Below are 18,563 nucleotides of genomic sequence, written 5' to 3'. Positions count from 1 at the left end.
CTAACGAATTATCACATGTCCCTGACTCCTTTTACCTGAATACCTAGAGAAATGCACTGATTACCAAACATTACTGACCCACTCTATAGATGAGAGAACTAATAAAGGTAGAGTGGCCATCCACCCGAAACCACAACAAATTAAAGACTCTGGCAAAACTCCTCTAAAACATTGTACTGTTGTATTAAACAGTAAGTCATAGTAACAATAAGTAATATACGCTTATTTAAATATTCACACAACACATAAACACATCAATCTTCCCCCAATCTTCCCAGAGAAATCCCTGCTAAGAGCTTTATAGACCCAAATGGTTTTTCTACCTAAACACTCATATATACAACGCATGCCTTTTTTATTTCGTTTTACAAAAATGGAATCATAGCTGGGGGGTGGAGTGGGGGTGGGGAATGTAATCATAAACACCTCCTCCCCTGAAATCTTAACCCCACCTTCCTATTTCCTCCAGGACCTGCCTTTCAGACTTGTACTAACCAGGGCACCTGGGTGGCTCAGTTGGTTGGGCGTCCAATTCTTGATTTAGGCTCAGGTCATGATCTCATGGGTTCATGGGTTTGAGCCCTGCATTGGGCTCTGTGCTGATGGATCCTACTAGGGATTCTCTCTCTGCCACTCCCCTTCTCACATGCTCGCTCTCTCTCTCTCTCTCTCTCTCTCTCTCTCAAAATAAATAAGTAAACAGTAAAAAATTTTAAAAAGGGGGCACATGGGTGGCTCAGTTGGTTAAGTGCCTAACTCTTGACTTTGGCTCAGATCATGATCTCACGGTTCATGAGTTCGAGCCCTGCATTGGGCTCTGTGCTGGCAGCACAAAGCCTGCTTAGGATTCTGTCTCCCTCTCTCTCTGCCCTTCCCCTGCTTGCTCTCTATCTCCCTCTTAAAATAAATACAAACAAACTTAAAAAAAATTTTTTTTTAATATTTATTTTCGTGAGAGAGTGTGAGTGGGGGAGGGGCAGAGGGAGAGAGAGAGAGAGAGAGAGAGAGAGAGAGAGACACAGAATGTAAAGCAGGCTCCAGGCTCTGAGCTGTCAGCACAGAGCCCAACGCAGGGCTCAAACTCACGAACCGCGAGATCATGACCCGAGCTGAAGTCAGAAACTTAACTGACTGAGTCACACCCGGGTGCCCCAATAAAAATAAACTTTAAAAAATAAACAAATAAAAATTTAAAAATTAGCAATTAAAAAAAAAGACGTGTACTAACTAACAGTCATACTTAGATTTTCTCAGGACCCTGCCCGGTTCAGCGATGAGGCACGGCCAAGGCGGTGTGGACACCCATGTCTGCCTCTGGCTTTGATATCCTGCAGGCACCTCGGTTTTTCCGTCCGTAACGTGGGTATGTTCACGTGGCCCTGAACTTTCAAGGCCTACCCCTCTACTCTGCATACGACTTTCACATACTGGCCCTCAAACTATCCTGTCCAGAGAAGCAGGACAGGTGCCATCACTTCCAACACTCTGAGGAAAAATCAGAGGCCAGAGAGGTTCCTCAAATGGCCAGGGTGACCAGTGGTCAGCAAGAGAACTGGGGCGGACACCAAGTTCCCTGGTTCCTGGTCCCCTGCTTCTTCCTCGGTAAGCTTTCGTGCTCCGCCCAGAGAGAACCCCAGCCGGGGTCTTCCCGTAGGGAGACGTGGGAATGTGGGTGGCATTAACGCCACAGCTCCGTCCTCTCAGAAGGAGCGTGGCTCCCTGGCCTTGCATACAGCATGGCCCGTGGCGTCCAGTCTCCACCAGCCACTGGCCGCGTGACCTGCTCTCGTCCGCCTTCACGAGACCCGGGGGAGGGAGTTCTAAACCGCGGTGAGCCCTCAGGTCATCCTCCGCGGCGCTGTGTGCCAGCCTAAGCCCTCCGCCTGCCCTCGGCAGGGTCCCGGCCCCTCAGGGCCCAGCCCCACCTCACCGCTGCGGGTGGCAGCCCAGGGGACCCGCGTGCCTGTCCTGCTCCTGGCAGCTGGGGAGGCGGCTCCGGCTCGGCTCCTCACGGCCGCAGGAGGAGATGCGTTCACCCTCCGCGTTCCCCACAGGGACCACCTGTCCCAGCGCCGGCCTGCCTGCCCTCAGGCAGCCCGGGGCCCCGGGGGCGGTGGTCCCTTCTCTCTTCTCTCGCCCAAAGGCCCTTCCCTCACACCTCCACCGGCCCCGCTGCTTGTTCGGCCCGGAAAGGGCCTCTCGGTGCCTCGCTCCTGCTTTCTCCCCGAGTCCACCTCCAGACTCACCTCCTCCGAGGGGGATGCCACGGTCTGCCCCCCCCAACACCAGCTGCACCAGGTTCTCAACATCCCCTCGGCCGGTGCTGTCCACTACGCAGGAATCCCTCTGCCCCGGCGGACACATCGCAGTGGGAGAGGCTTCCCCAGGAGCGGCAACAACAGGTGCGCACGCTGTGTCTCTGGCTAGACTGTGGGTGCCCGGGGTCCGGGGACCATGCTTCCAGGCCCTCTGCGTCCTCTGCACAGCCCTCCGGGTGTCTCCTCTGCTGGGCCGGGTGCCCGCTCTGCCTGGCGGGAAGGCCTGCGGTGACGCCTAGTCGGGGAGGTCTCAGAAGGGTTTGCTGGCTCAGATAAGGCCCGAGACTCCTCTCCCCTGAATAGCCCAGCCCTAACTCCCGGCACCGGCCCCTCGCTTCAGACTCATGGGGACCCCGTGGGGCCAACAGCCTCTCCCCGAGGGATGAGGGATGCCGCGTTCCAGGCATCCTCTGGTTCTCAACCCCCTCCCCACAACGTCTGTCTCTCCAGGCTGAGGCCCAGAAGGACACAGAGCCCTACAGACAATTGAGATTCTCACTCCACTAGTCAAGCCTCCCAGAGACCGCTAAATACCTGAGAGTCACCAGAGGAAGTGTGTCTGGGAAAATAAATTCCACCTTCGAGGCTCCCCAGGGAGAGATGCGGGTGAGAGAAGTGTGTGCAAACGTCACCAAAGCGAACAGGACCTCAAAGCAAACAGGCCCCCTTCGGGATGTGAAGACACTTTCCCCAGGCTCTTTTCCAAGGTTCATGCCCTCAGGCAGCCCAGGGCCCTTATCTACCATCTGACGGATGCTTCTGAACGGCTGGTTCCCTTTCAACTGCCGTGGGCTGGGCCCCACACCACAGATTATTCACACACCACTTCTGTTTAGTCACAGCAAGTCAGGAGGAGAATGGGATCCCCATTCTTGATGAGGAAACTGAGGTTCGAGAAGCTGAGATGTTAAGCGTGGACAGGGCCCATGCCGGGCACTTCAACCTGCCCCAAGACACCCTACACATCTGCAGGGTGGGCGCATGGATCTCCTCTTACGTACGAGGAATCTGGGGCCACGAAGTCAAGTGAAAGGCCCCAAGCACCCAGCACCCAGCTGGGCTCCAGCTCAAGATTCCAAACTTGACGCGCTCCTCCCCGAATTCCCCAGAATCCTCTTGCTAGGAGAATCATGGAAGGCCGTGAGGTCATGTCCAAGGTCTTCCCGGGGACCTCGGTACCCGGGTAATCCCCGGGTAATAGGCGCCTCCCGGCTGCTAAGAGAAACCAAGCTCTGGCCCAGGATGAGAAGAAAGCTGTCACACTGAACTGGCTAAAAATAAAGGAGGTACCCGGTGGCTTCAAGGGGAACAGAACAGCCCTGGAATGTGGCAGGGCAAGAACGACAGGCTTAACGCTCGCTCGCTCGGCCTCCTGGTTGATGGCTCGGGGCTGGGTCCAGCCTCCAGACTCACAGTCCCCAACATCCCAGGTACCTCCAGACCAGAGAGAAGAGAGGATCCAAAGCGCAGATGGTTTTGCTTTCACTACGAGATGACCAAACCCTCATGCCGTGGGGTTCAAGGCCCTGCAGTGGTGTGAGCAGACCTGGCTAGAAATGGCCAGACCTCAGGCCTCCTCCAGCTACCCTGACCCCTCTATCACCTTGGGCAGGTCACTTCCACCTCTGTGTTTTTCCATCAGTAAAGCAGCAATAATGAAAACGGCCGTCTTGCCCTCTTACCTGGCAGGCACAGGAGCCACACTGCACTGTGGATTACTCAGAACACAGAAACCCCCCCTTGCTGGCAAACGCAGCCTGGTACCCAGGATCCTGGCCCCGGCTCAGGGATCCGGCTGCCCATCCTGTATTATGCAGAAAGCAGCAGCACCACCCCCCACCATGCCTCCCAAGGTGCCCACACGTGGGTTGGGTGTGACCGACAAGGATCACAGTTGGCATCTGTACAGTTCTGCACACTTCCCAAGTGTTTCCACACCCACCCTCGAATCGGTGAAACGGGCAGAGAGCAAGGCAGGAGTCATTTACCGCGTCTGACAAATAAGGACACTGAGGCCCAGACAGCTTGATGGCTACCACGGCACTGCTCAAGCTAGAAGAATCTGTTAAAGGTAATGGATTCTAGCCTCCTAGTCTTACAGATGAGGACACTGAGGCCCAAGGACCTATGAGAACCCACTGCTTTAAATGCAGAGTGCCTCTGTCCGAACTTTAGCCATAAACTTCACTGTTTAGCAGAGCGCTGTCCGACACAAATACAATCCATATACGTCATTTTAAGCTTTCTAGTGGCCACATTTTTTAAAAAATAACAGGTGAAATTAATTTTAATAACATCTTATTTAACCCGCTACCTCCAAAATATTACTCCCAAGGTAAACAATGTTTTTAAAATTACTAGTGAGCTATTTTATGTAACTTCTTGTCACACGAAGTCTCTGAAATCTTGTATTTTACACTTAATCGCACATCTCAAATCAGGCTCCCCATATGTCAAGTGCCCAGCAGCCATGCACGGCTGGTGACTACTCTTCTGGGCCACACAGCTCCAGCACCCCTGTTACGGGAGCCTTGGCCAATGGTTTCTACAGGGGGCTGCCGCAGCAGACTGTTCTGGAAGCGCACAGCCCTGGACCTCAGTCCTGGTTCATGCGTACGTGGTACCATCTGCCCACCGGTGTCAGCCAGACTCGTGTCCTTATCCTGGTCCTCTTGCTTTCTGGCCACCAAGAGCATGTCAACTCCACTTCCTGAGGTTCTCCTGCCCCGGATGCAATTGCAGGAAGAAATGCCTACACCCAAGCTGGCTGGAGGGACTCAACTAAATCAAGCACGTGAAAGCATGTTGTAAATAGAACAGAACTTTGCATAGGTGAGGCGGTGCCTTTATCACAGCAGTGGCCTGGGTCTCCTACTCCGCTCATCCCACCCCCCCACCCAGAAGGCACCAGGAGACATCAGAGAAATGAGGTCAGATTGAATAACATGGCTGAAAGCAAACCCCAGTCAAGGAAGCCAGCTGCTCACAGTGGGGCCAGGCAGAGGCAAGGAGAGAACAATCTTTAGGAGTGCGCATTACAGGAGCATTAGGGGGTCCTCTAATGATTAAATGATTAAATTAGATTAAATTAAATTAAATTAGATTAAATAAAATTAAATAAATTTTAATAAATTTAAAATATTTAATTTTAATTTTAAATATTTAATATTTAAAAATAAATAAAAAATTAAATTAAATTAAAATGATTAAATTAGATCTGTGTTACACATCCATGCAAACAAGGATGGGGGGAGGAAGATAAATACAAAGGGTACAGGGAGAAATTTGGAAAACAGGGGAAATCCCTAACATTTCACTGTAAATGACTTTATTGGGCCAATTTCCTTCCCCAGCGGAGGGAATCAGTCAACACTCAGCTGGGGAAGGGGGGGAAGGGGCAGGACAAGCAAAGCCAGTTGGAGAGGATGGGGAAGAAGGAGAGACAGGAGTCTGGGGAACCTGGGGGTCCTGCACAGCTCTGACCCATCTCTCTACCTCCTTGGATCCGTTTCCCTAAACAACAAGATTGAGTGTTGGGTGTGGTATGGTGGGAAGAACATGGGTTTCTGAGACAGGAGAACGGGTAGTGTTCCTGTCCCTGTTACTAATGAACTGTGTGGTTTTTAGCAAGTCATTTCACTCCTTGGGGTCTTGGTGTTCCTCATTTCTTTCTTGTTTTTTTTTAATAAATTTTTCTTGTGTTTGTTTTTGAGAGAGAGAGGAAAAAAACACAGGTGGGGGAGGGACAGAGAGAGAGGGGGGACAGAGGATCTGAAGCAGGCTCTGTGCTGACAGCAGAGAACCTGATGCAGGGCTTGAACTCGCAAACTGAGATCACGACCTGAGCCGAAATCCAATGCTTAACTGCTTAACTGACCCAGGCGCCCCTTGGTTTCCTCACTTCTCAATGCAGACAATGCCTTTCTCAAGGTGGACAAAGACAGGGGCTCTCCCAGCAATGCTGCTCCTATGCATATGCCCAGGAGAAATGAAAGCCTACGTCCACACAGGGAAAACATGTACACAGATGTTCACAGCAGCATTATTCCAAAGTGGAAGAAACCCAAATGTCCATCAACTGACAAATATCTAGTGTCTAAACATACTGTGGTATAATGACACAACTAAATAGTATTCAGCCATGAAATAATGATACATGCTACCGCATGGATGAACCTTGAAAACATACTGCTCAGTGAAAGAAACCAGACACAAAGGCCACATACTGTATGTTTTCATTTATGTGAAATGTCCAGAAGGGGTAAATCCATTTTAAAAAAAGAAAGTAGATTAGTAGGCTGGGGAGTGACTGCTTAATGGGTGTGGGGTTTCTTTGGGGGGTGGTGAGAATATTCTGGAATTAGATGATGGGAATGGTTGTACAACCTCGCGAATATACTCAAGACCACACTGTACACTTAAAAAATTTTTTTTAACATTTATTCATTCTTTGAGAGGCAGAGAGAGACAGAGCGTGAGTGGGGGAGGGGCAGAGAGAGAAGGGAGACACAGAATCCCAAGCAGGCTCCAGGCTCTGAACTGACAACACAGAGCCCGACGTGGGGCTCGAACTCACGGACCGTGAGATCATGACCTGAGCCGAAGTTGGACGCTTAACCGACCGAGCCTCCCAGGCGCTCCCACAGTGTACACTTTAAAACGGGGAGTTCGACAGGATGAGAATTATAGCTCAACTTAAAAAATAACGGGGCCCCGGCATCAGGCTGAATGGGTCTGCAGGCTGGCTCTTCTGTTTACTGTCTGAGCCTCAGGGTCTTTACCCAGAAGTGGAGATCATGAACAGCACCCCCCTCACTGGGGCACTGTGGGGACGTAATACCTTTAGCACCCTCCCCGGCAGGAAGCGTGACAGGCACTCCACGTTGGCTTCCATTAGTATTGTTACTGATGATTAAATTAGATCTGTGTTAGGAAGACAGGCCCCTAGTAGGCATTCAATTCCCTCGAAGGTCCCCCCAAGGTCTCAACGTCTGTGGCCTGTGACCGGGCCCGGAATCAGATGAGCAACGTGATCCGACATTTTCCGCCTCAGAGCAGGGACCAGCACTTCTGTTTGCAAAGGGCTGGGCTGCACACCACACATTTCAGTTTTCCTGCCGCGGGGCACTGCCACCCTCTCCTTTTACGGAAGACAGTCCAAGACAGGCTGCAGGCCCGAGCGTTCTCCAGCACAGCCAGCGGAGCCAGCAGCCAGCGCGTTTAGGAGACTGATAAGCCAGCCCCGCCTCAGGAAGAGAGGGTGTGCGGGCAGGAGCACATGTGCACTTTTAAATTCCCGGAAAAGTTCACCGGATTCCCACACTGGAACGCGCGGGGCCACAGAGAGCCCTCCCCGCCTTTCCCCGCACCCAGTCCCCCCTCCTCGGGGCCGTGCAGCCGTCAGTGGGGCTGGCACCGCTCACAACCAGAGCTCTCAGCTTCCCTCGGAGACACTCCACGACGAGGGCTCTGCATGATAAGGTAAACTGGGAGACGGCTAATTTTAAACTAAGCTTGAATGCTGCAACGTGAATGGAAATAAATGACTGGGAAGAAACCGACTCTTTAAAAAATGAAACACTCTCCCAAAAAATGTTACAGGTTTAACCGTACGGGGGTCGGTGTGCAACACCAGGAAACCGTACGAACTTCTGATGGGAGTACAAAGTGACAGGACCACCGGGGATGGCGATTTGACAAAATCTTGAAAGTGGGAAGACGCACACACTCCTCTGCCCAGCAATTCCGTCCCAGACACCCAGCCCAGAACCTAGAGAAACGCGCATGTGCACTGAAGGACCGTGCAGGAGGAGACTCACCATGGCACTTGTAACGTGAAACATTAGAAACCCAAACACCCATCAAAAGAAGAGATTAAATGATAAATTGTGGTGTGTACAACACACAACGTAAGGACGTACAGCAGTTTAAGTCGATGAAACAGAGGTGTATGGGGCAACAAGGAAAAATCCCAAGTATAGAATGTTGAGCTAGAAAAGGCAAGTTGCAGAAGGATACACGCAGTATAGCATCATTTACCAAAGCTTAAAACCACATAAAGTAACACTATATACTGCTTATAGATACAAGATATATAATGAAAGTATAAAAACAGGGATGGAAATGATAAACATCAAAATCAGGACACAGGCACTCTCTGGAAGGAGAAACAGATGGGACTAAAGATGGAAACGTAGGGGTTCCAGCTCAGGGTTTCAGCTCCGTCTCTAATGTACTCCTTCCTGTGTCGGTTGCTTCTCAAGCTGAATGGCGGGTACGCAGGTGGTTGTTGTTACTCTCAACATTGTTATGTGCCTCAAATATTTCATAAGACCTGACTCATACATGTTGACTTGTGGGGGAGAGAATTAAAATATAGATTCCAAGTTAATTTATTAAAATCAACAAAGACGGGAGAAAAAAATCAACAGAGATGGGTTTTTCTCCTAAAAGAAAGAAGCAGAGGGAGTAAAAATAGCCCTCTGGAAACGAATGAATGAATGAATGAATGATTATTTTATAAAGAATAACCTTCTGGACTCCATTCCAGATTTCCTTAGTACTATTAGATAGATAGATAGATAGACAGACAGACAGACACACACACACACACACACACACACACACACACACACACATACACACACAACTGATATATGAGAGCCATAAGGTATTCTAGAATGCTCAGAGATAACAAACCATTAAAAAGAGAGAAAGCAAAGCTACGTTTTGAGAACCGTTTGACTCTCCCTCACAAAGTTTCTAAGTATAATATTCCCATTCGCACATCTACAACCTGGCTTCAAGCCATTCCTAAGCTGGCGATTTCGCACCCGTGATCTGATCACCGGCCCCTATATGCTCTCACAGCATTCTGTGCTTTGCACTTATCGTTAAGACAGCAAATCATTATTTATGTTCCAGGAGAAGAGGGAGCATTTTACCGAGTTTAGGGCTGTCACCCTAGCCTAGCACAGCCCTCTGCACATAATAAAGGACTCAAACATTTTCCAGAGAAATCACTGAGTTCCCACGATCGGACTTGATTCTAAGGGTCCTCAAATGAATTAGCAGATGCCAACAGTCTGGCCACCACTGCTTCCTGGACTCTGAGGGGTATTGTTGCCTGGACCCTCAGCGGGGTCCTCGGGCATGCTCAGAGCGGACTCCAGTGGCTGAGTCTATCAAGCAGGAAGCCCTGACTGCAGACACACATGGAGACAGTACCAAATCAGTCTTTTTAGGAGAGAGCTGCCCATGCCATCTCCAGAAAACAGCAGGAGCGTGGGAGGACGGCACGGCATGGCCAGATGTGAAAGTTCTTGTACCCACCCGCTTTCCCAGTTTATTCTCTCACGACAGTCCCAAATTATCAAACCAAATGAAGAGTTGGGGCTTCTCTTGGGGGGGGGGGGGGGGGGAGAACTCCAGAGAACACTCCATGTAGAGGGAACAAGGATTATGAGATACAGATGCACCAAGGATGAGGCTCTTATTGGAAATTTGTATAACACCAGGTCGAAAGGTGTCTCAGGTATTACTCATACTTTTCTAACTCTCCTCTCTCTCAACCCTGAGCAGTAAGGAAAGGGCGGTTTTGTTTTGTTTTGTTTTTTTAATGCTTGCTTTTGCAGCTGAGAAACTAAACCGTGGGTAGCCTTTTAACTGCTAAGCATACTCTCCCCCACCTTCCTGGGCCAAGCACTCCTGGGGTTGGCTGTTGGACAAATCGCACCTGTTCATTCACTTCAAGGAGACTACTTAGGGTCACGGGGATCCCACTCAGAGAAAACCCGCTGGTGTTTGCCCACCTTTCGGACAACCTGGGAGGAAAGGAAGCTACTCCTTTGTTCTTTTTAAGATTTTAAGTAATCTTTACACGCAATGTGGGGCTCAAACTCACAACCCCAAGATCAAGACTCACATGCTCTGCCGACTGAGCCAGCCAGGTGCCCTGGAAGCTAGCCCTTCTTAAAAGGCCAAGTTCCCACCTTGCTGGACTCACCTTCCTCTCCCAAACAAAGCACTACGCAAACCTTCACTCTCCTCCAGGCTCCTAATGGCCAAGCCAAGTGGAAGACGCAGGCAGGACCCAGCCTCTGGCTGAAGAACCAAGCACATGTCTGGGATTCTGATGAATGGAACCTTTCACGAGCACACACGTGCCTCCTTGCCTCCTAAAAGCACTAGAAGAGTGAAAGGCAAACCTAGGTCTTGTACTTATTTCAGCCCAACACCAGGACATACTTTTCCCAGCACCCCATTAACCAACGTCATGCAGGTACAGTCTGGCAAGTGGGGCTCCACACCGGGAGGCCAGGCACTTGGCTGGTTTCGACCCAGTTTGTATTTATGAGACTGAATTAGTGGCATGTCTCACAGGCAACGAAGAGACCAACGATACCCCCCTTCGTGACCACTTCTGTATCCTGAGCAATCCCGAAAAGCCTTCCCTGGCATCATCCTCATCTGCCCTCCTCTTACCCCCAGGCCAGAAGGCAAGAAAATGAATGAAGGTTAGTGGGGGATGCCAGGGCTGTCTCCAGAGCCCCAGGGGCTGCCTAGGGCTGAAGGGCTGAATCATCCTGGCAACCCACGCTGGCAGGTTAGGCCGGGGTGGGGTCTGTATTCACTGGGTCCCCACTGGGGTTGCAGGTAGGGCCCAGTTTGGGCAAAAAGAACAGGGCCTGAAGTCCTGCACCCCCACCCAGCCTTGGTGGGTAGGAAGGGCTGCTCTCTAACAAGTCTTGGGTCCTGGGAAAGGAGATGCAATCCCCCAGCATCTGCACAGGTGGGGGCGGGGAAAGCTGACTAAGCCACTGGAACCGGCATCTGCTAGGCTCTCAGGAGGCCCAGGAAGCTTCCTGGGGACCACACCCATGGATGGCTGTGCTGCACAGCCCATCACGCAGGCCAAGGTGATCTTCTGGCAAGAATAGACACACACACACACACACACACACACACACACACACACACACACACCCCTGGTGTGGGCACCTGGGTGGCTAGAGTAGTTAAGTGTCTGACTCTTGGTTTCCGTTTAGGTCATGATCTCACAGTTCATGAGTTCAAGCCCTACATAGGGCTCTAGGCTGACAGTGCAGAATGTGCTTGAGATTCTCTCTCCCTCTCTCTCCACCGCTCTCTCTCTCTCTCAAAACAAATAAATAAACTTAAAAAAAAAAGGAATATACACAAACACACACACCCCTAGAAAGCAGTGTAAGATGTCTTAGGTGGGGTGCAAGAAAGCCTTCTTGTTTTTAAGACTCTCCTTGGCCAATAATATTATCTGAAGGAGGTTCTGGCCTCAACACCCTCCTCCAGCAATGTTCTGAGGCCAGAGAGGGGAGGCAGGGAATGTCAGCTTGGCAATCTCAGAGCAGGAAGGACTTCTGAGGACCAACTGATTCAGAAATCACACACTCAGACGTCTCCAGGAGCCTGGTGGACAGAATTCGAGGCAGGTCACCACAGCGAGTGGAAGGCCCTGGAGCCACACTCAGCACTGAGTACCCGATAAAACAATCCTTACTGAGTACAGCCCAAACCTCAACCCAGCATAGTCCCCGGAGGCCACGCAGGTGGTGGTGGGTATGCATGATGGAAGCTTACAAGGGTCATCTGGGTCCCCACCCCGGCGGTCTGCAGTCTTGCGCTACAGAGCACCCCACATGCAGGGGGAGGGCAGTGAACTCATCCCCACTGTGAAACGGGAAGAACATCAGGATCGGCACCACCGCTGCAGAAAACTTGTGAAACGCACGTGTTGGCATGCACAGCTCCCTGAGCTCGGTGGCCAGAAGGAAGGTCCACGGTGCAGCACGCCCTACAGTCTGACAAGTCTAGAGTCACTGTTGCTTAGAGCTATGAGGGACAGCAGCAGATTTCCGGGCCTGTCTCCTAATTACCCTACTCTGGTCCCCGCTGGGCACAGGGCCCAGGATCCAAGCAGCATCCCCAGGGCCTTTGTCTCAGCACCTCCCCCTCAGCTGACTTCTAGGAGGAGCCCCGGTCAAGTTCCCAGCGGAGGGAGGGACCCGCCCTGGCTCTGCCTCTAACTCACCGGGTGACCTTGATGAGGTCACTGCCCTCAGCAGGCCTGTTTCCTATTGTGCCTGAGGAGGGGGTTGTCCTAGGTAGATAGGAAGAGAACCGAATGAACATCCTGTGGCTCGCAGGGCAGAAAATCCAGGCTTTACACTCCTGCCTGTCACCTGTAGGCGCTTCCCTTGTTTGAACTCCAAAGTCAGGTTGACTTTGCCTGTCCATCCCAGCTTACTCCAGCAATAATGTCACCCCTGCGGGGCGTGGGTGGGTCAGGAGCCTGTGCCAGGCCTAGCTAGTACTGATAACATGGGCGCTTTTCCCTACAGCCCAGGCTGTTTCTTTAAAACATGGTGGCAAAGCTGGCATCGGGGACAGATACAGCTTTAAGACCTGCCAGTGGACAGTATTTTATGCTAGACAGATGTCAAAGGCAGCAACCCCTCAGGGTTGGGAGATGCGTTCTTGTGCAAGTACACACATGTCACGAGCATACACGTCAAGGCCTCCAACCGACTCAAAAGACCAGTCTCTTACTTAAACTCCCTGGGCTGGCTGGAAATTACAGTTTAAGAGAGCGGTCACGTAGGGGAATAAAAAATTCCATTCAGACATGCCGCTCCGGACCTGAGGCCTATGAGCAAAGTTTCCGGTGGCCTCCGAACCCCTCCCCGTTCCGGGAAGCCGGGCGGGTCACCCTGTCCTCAGATTTAGGGGCAGCCGCAACAGCTGGAAGAGCCGGGGTGAGAGCTCCTCCGGGGCACCCCAAATATGGGATGCCTGGCCTGCAGCCAGCACCCCCGCCTGCCGCGCGCTCACCTCCCTATCATCTCTGTAATCACTCCGCCGCCTACGGCGCTCAGAACCTTCCGAACAGGCCCTACGGACCGACCCACCGGTCCCCACACAGCCACCTCCCCGCATGGCCCGGGGGCCCATCTGACATCCACAGCCCATCTCAAGGACACTGCAGCAAGCAGTCCAGCCCCGGGGGTCTTCCCCCCAACACACACACACACACACACACACACACACACACACACACACAATCCCGGGGAGAATCGAGGGGCGAAGCCTTCCCCGCCCTGCAGTCCAAGCAGTGCCGGCCTGGGGGAGCCTGGGCGCCGGAGGACCGAGGCGGCGGCGGCGGTGGCGGCGGCGACGAGCGGATGCCGGAATGCAGCGCCGCGCGGGCAGAGCGCCGGGCGGCGGCGCGGGCGGGGGCTCACCTTTTTGACTTGGTCATCCTTCAGCTCGGTGAAGTAATAGGCCAGGAGCTGCGCGGCGATCATGCTGGCGATCGGGGACGCGGGGCGGCAGGCGTGGGGCCGGCGTGGGTGCTCCGCAGCCCGGGCGAGCAGTGGTCCTCGGGCGGCTGCTCGGCGGCTCCTCCTCCTCCTCCTCCAGCCGCGACTCCTCCCCCAAGGCCCGGGAGGCGGTGGCTCGCGCGCTCCCCGGCTCCGCGCTCCCGTCCCCGGCAGGGTGACAGCCACCGGCCGGCCCACCTCCTCGGCGCCCATTGGCTGCCGCCCGCCTCTGCAGCGCCGCGCGGCGGCGTCCGGGCCCGGGCGGGGGGGCGCGGCGGCCGCTCCCTCGCGCGCCGGAAAGGGGGCGGCGACGCTGCGAGATCCCCCACGGTCCGGCTTCTCTCGGCACGTCCCCCACGTAGGGAGCCGGCGCGGGGGCGGGAGGCTCTCTCGGGCGCGCATGGTCGCGCGTGGCGGCGCCCGGCCCGGCGGAGGGGCGCGGGGCGCGGGAAGAGGCGCCGCCCGAGCCGGGCGGGACGAACGGCCCCGGAGAGTCCGCTGCCGGCCTGGCGAGGGTGGCCCCCTTCCCGGGAAAATTAGGGCTCGGCCCCGGGAGCTCCGCGGATGGGGAGAGGCCGAAGGAGGGTGCAGAGGTGGGCGTGCAAAGCGAGCCGGGCCTGTGCCGGCGTAAGCGAGAGCCCGCGGGCTTCGCGGTCCTCGCACCCGGTCCCCGCCCCGGCCGGCTCTCGCGGGCCCGGGATGCCGAGTGCCGGGTCCCACCTGCGTCCTCCCGGCAGTGCATCACCCCCACCCCGGCCCGCCCGGCCTAATCTCCGTTGGGCCGATTTGTGTTGCTAAACCGAGAGCGACTCCCCGCAACGCCCGCCCCAGAGGCACTGGCTCCTGGGCTCTCCCGAGGGCGCACGCCCGCTGGGCGGGACTTGGGCCCCCCACGCCCCCGCCAGGCCGCATCCCCCGGGCGTCCTCTTCCTCCCGCGCACCCCGGCTCGCTGGCGTCGCGGGCGGGTCCATCAGGCGCCCCCTCCTAGCTGCCACCTTTTTCACTTCCCCAAAGGAAGTTAGCCGGGCTGGGAGGAATCCTGAGAAAAAACGTTCAGCCTTAACGGGGGGAGGGGACATGCGGAATCAGGCGGTTATGCAGCTGCTTTGAGAGCTACCGTAGCGTTCTTAGAGTCATTGCCGGCTGTGTGCAGGAGCCTTACTGCCTTACCAGATGGCATGTAATGAGCTCGAAACACAACGAAGTGGTTACTATCCTGATTCAACAGGTAATCAGGTAGAGGCTCAGCGACGCCACGTATCTTGCCACACTTCACACAACCAGGAAGTTGTAGATCCCAGAATTAGGTCTGTGCGTTTTCAAAGCCAATGTTCACCCCTGCAATTTACTGTCCTTTCTATTGTCTGTAGGTAGCCTCTCTGCCTGAATAGGCCACGCTCCTGGGACCAAAGCTGCACCATGGGGTGCCCTGAAATGGACACGGTCCTGCCGCAGAACCTCCATCACGGATCTGGATCCTGGGGAACCCTGGCCAGGTCTACGGTATAGCGGTATCGAAGGGAGATGGCCGGTCCAGTACGTTCCTCGTGAGCAACGTCAGGAGCCTGACGGCTGCCGTCCCCAGTTGAAGAGGACCTCAGATGTGGCCCCTGAAGCCAGAGCCCTCAGTCCAGAGCTCAGTCCCCACCTCCTGGCTTTCTGGCTGTGACACTGAGTCACCTTCCTGAGCTTCCTCATTCATAATATGGAGATACTAATATCTCCCGCCCACCCACCGTCCCTTCCTTGTTGGGGAATACCTGCTTATCACACACACTTAATAAGTGGTGGGTCTTATTACACGATTGGGAAGCTTGATGAGGGCTTCGCACTTGCATTCGAATCCCCAGGAAGGCCCTGAGAGGGCCTAGCAACTTTATATTTGTAATTTCGAATCATTTTGCAAAGAGGTTCCCCAAAATCATTTCATCTTCAATCCCCACAAAACCTGGATCCGCCCTCAGGGCAGTAGCGTTATAAACTAGGAACAGAGATTTTCTGGCATTCATCAAATACCTACACTGCCCACACAGCCATAAAGTAAAATCGGGGGAACGAGAATGATTTGGTTGTTCTCAGCTGCCGTTTGAGTCCTGCCAATATGACGCTGACAGACTCACAGGCTGGAAGCTCCTTGAGGATCAAGAACTGTGCTTTGGTAATTGCTCTGTCTCCCACACCTAGCACTCGAAGGTGGAATGAGCCCAGTGCAGTGATCAGGAGGGTTAAGACCCTCAACCTAGGCCCCAGCCATCACTATGGCCCCGTTACATCCACGATCTCTTGTCTGAGCTGGAGCCAGGGAGAAGCGGAGCCTCCCAATTTTCCAGGCTACCCTGAGATGTTCTGTTTGCAGGCAGGGAGGCTGCCAATGCGTTCTCTTCCCTGGCCTTTGAGAAACTGCTTCTCAAGGTGACTCCTGCGTTCCCCACCCCTTGAATGCACTCAGGCCCCAAAGGCTATCAGTATATGCTGAGAAATATTTCTAGGCCTGCCCCACTGCTTCCTTCAACCCCTAGCCCTCATTGTCCCATGCCAGAAATATTACAAGAGTCTTCTAGCTGCCCTCCCTGGTTCCTGGCTTCCTACCATCCAAGTCCTTCTGAAGTCCAGGCCACATTATTCCTGCTAAGAAGCACCCTAATCACATCATAGCCCTGCCCCAAATCCCTTGATGACCTCCTCCTTCCTGACCCAGCCAATTGAAATATCTCTGCCTGGTGTCTGAGGCCTTCCGTGATCTGACTCTGCATCCTGGGCTGCAGCAAGGCCACCTCCCACTGTCCTCGGCCCACCTGAGTCCCCTCCGTTTAAGCCCCTGCGCATATTTCCTTGCTTGCCCTGCCTTCTCTGCTCACCTCCCGCTGACCTGACCAAGTGTCAGTCTCACCGAAGGCCCAGCTCTCCCACCCTCCCCATAAAAGCCTCTCCTGAGCACGGCTACTCACCCCAATCTCCCAGGCCTCAGCACTTCCACAGGAGAAACTCGGACTATGCTCAGAATCCATCTAGATCGAGACCGAGACTCTTCTTTACAGACTAGGAACCTGCAACGCAACGAGCAAGCCATCTTGTCCAGTGTCAGGCTGTGCTAGAGGTCGGAGCTGGGACTTAAACCCAGTTCTGATGCCCAGGCGGTGCTCCGTCCATCCTTCCCCCCGCCCCCCTCCCAACCTCACTGCCAGGGCTTCGGATAAGTGACACTGACTCATAACAGTCTGCCTGATACTTTTGACTGCCTTCTGGGGGGCCGGTCTCATCTGCCCCAATCAGACGGCTTTCTGAGACCAGAGCCCATGTTACGCTGCTATGACTGCTCCTGGGCTCAGAGCTGGGCCTGTGTCCTCTCTTTATCATGCCAGTTGTCACCTCATGTGCTTCTTTATTATCCCACTTCTTTTTGCTGTCCTGTAGCTGTTGGAACCCAGCGAAGCCCCTTGCTGATTACTCTCCGGACTCCAAGGAAGAGCAGACAGGACGCTGAGCATTGGAAACCTAGTTCCACACATCTCCCCTCACCCTCCAGATGGCCTTACCCTCTGGCCGAAGTCCCCTGGGTGTCTCTATTCATTTAGTATGCTCCCTCCTGTAGGAGTTGGGGTGGGGGGGAGTGGTCAGGCCACGCCAGGCTGCCGCCCACAAAATGCACCTGCCGGTAAGAGAAGGCAGGCCACAGCTAAGTCAGGATGTCACAATTCACATCTGACCCAGGGCCCTAGGAACGTTGCTCCAGAAATTCTCTCCAGTGGACCAAAGCCATACCCCAGCACCTGGAAGTACACTTCTAACAGCAGTGTTTGCATAATACTGATGGTTTACAGAGCATTTATTTTTTCATTTATTGCCTCATTTCTCCTGATAACACGCTGGTGAGGTTAGAAGGGCAAAACAAATATCATTATCCCCACTCAATCAGTCAATGAGGATTATGGAGGTTATAGAGCATGTTTAAGGTCTGAAAGACAGCGAAAGGGAAAAAAGAAAAGGCTAGCATGTTGGCATCCTGGATGCTCCGGGGAGGGGGGCTGTGGTCACACAAAGCACGTTCCGAGGAGAAGCACCTGGAAGGGATCCTGACCCAACATTTCTATCAGTTAGATCTGTGGTTTTCAACCTGGCTGCACAAAAGAATCACCTGGAGAGCTTTTACAAACGTTGATGCCCAGGCCTCAGCCCCAGATGATGGCTGAACTGACCCGGAGCGGAGTCCGAACCCCAGCTTCTGGAATGAAAAGCGCTGACTTGCCATGGGAACATCTGGAGGAAATTTCTGAAATGAGCCTGCCGGCACTATCGTTTGCAGTCTCTCTCGGACAACGCCGAGCGCAGTTCCTCCGGGGCCCTGGTGGCCCTGCGGACGTGGAGCACACTGAGATGCAAGTTCACGGTGACTTTCTCATCAACTCTGCAGACAGCTTTGCTCCTTTGTGAGAAGGATTCTGGTGAAGAAGCACCAGGGCTCAGCCCCTGGAGTGGCTGGGGACGGAAGGTCACATTCCTGGCCTGTCTCCCTGCCTCTTTCATTTGCCCGAAGTTCTGCCTTCCGGCGGCATCACAACAGAGGTTATAAGTTGGCAACCGCCAGACTAAAACATGGCCTCCAGCGTATCTTATTCGGCCCGCCTAGTATTTTATAAATATGAGGAAGCACTTAAAAGTTAGGAGATTTGCTTTAAAACCCACGTTCCCGGGGCACCTGGGTAGCTCAGCCGGATAAGCATCTGGCTCTTGACTTCGGCTCAGGTCATGATCTCTCAGTTTGTGGGTTGGAGCCCCACATCAGGCTCTGCGCTGGCAGTGTGGAGCCTCCTTGGGATTCTCTCTTTCGCTCTCTCTCTGCCCCTCCCCCACTTGTGTGCTCTGTTCTGTCCGTCTCTCTCTCTCTCT

At 53.7% G+C, this 18,563-nt stretch overlaps 1 protein-coding gene and 1 long non-coding RNA gene across 4 annotated transcripts in view; one reads left to right on the top strand and one right to left on the bottom strand.

Annotated features, from left to right (window-relative positions):
* The window catches only part of HK1 (hexokinase 1), a 126,649-nt gene that overhangs the window by 57,559 nt on the left and 50,527 nt on the right, over window positions 1–18,563 (bottom strand). The window contains exons 2-3 of one of the 3 annotated variants that reach the window (XM_045040066.1): window positions 17,213–17,325; window positions 16,625–16,723 (exon numbers count right to left, since the gene is read on the bottom strand). The exons of 1 other annotated variant lie outside the window; for it this stretch is intronic. In XM_045040066.1, coding sequence (XP_044896001.1) covers window positions 16,625–16,684 — 60 coding nt within the window. In that variant the 5' untranslated portion in view covers window positions 16,685–16,723; window positions 17,213–17,325. Of the gene's footprint in view, window positions 1–13,597; window positions 13,798–16,624; window positions 16,724–17,212; window positions 17,326–18,563 lie in introns of those variants that run through there. One more of the 3 variants, XM_023240505.2, reaches the window with a different exon arrangement.
* LOC109492477 lies at window positions 14,042–17,501 on the top strand. Its single transcript, XR_006586976.1, has 2 exons — window positions 14,042–14,268; window positions 15,047–17,501. It is a non-coding gene; the product is annotated as an uncharacterized LOC109492477 (long non-coding RNA).

This window comes from Felis catus, chromosome D2 (assembly GCF_018350175.1).
Source record: "Felis catus isolate Fca126 chromosome D2, F.catus_Fca126_mat1.0, whole genome shotgun sequence".
In the NCBI taxonomy this organism is placed as follows: Eukaryota; Metazoa; Chordata; class Mammalia; order Carnivora; family Felidae; genus Felis; species Felis catus.
This window is presented reverse-complemented; position numbering and strand designations above follow the sequence as displayed.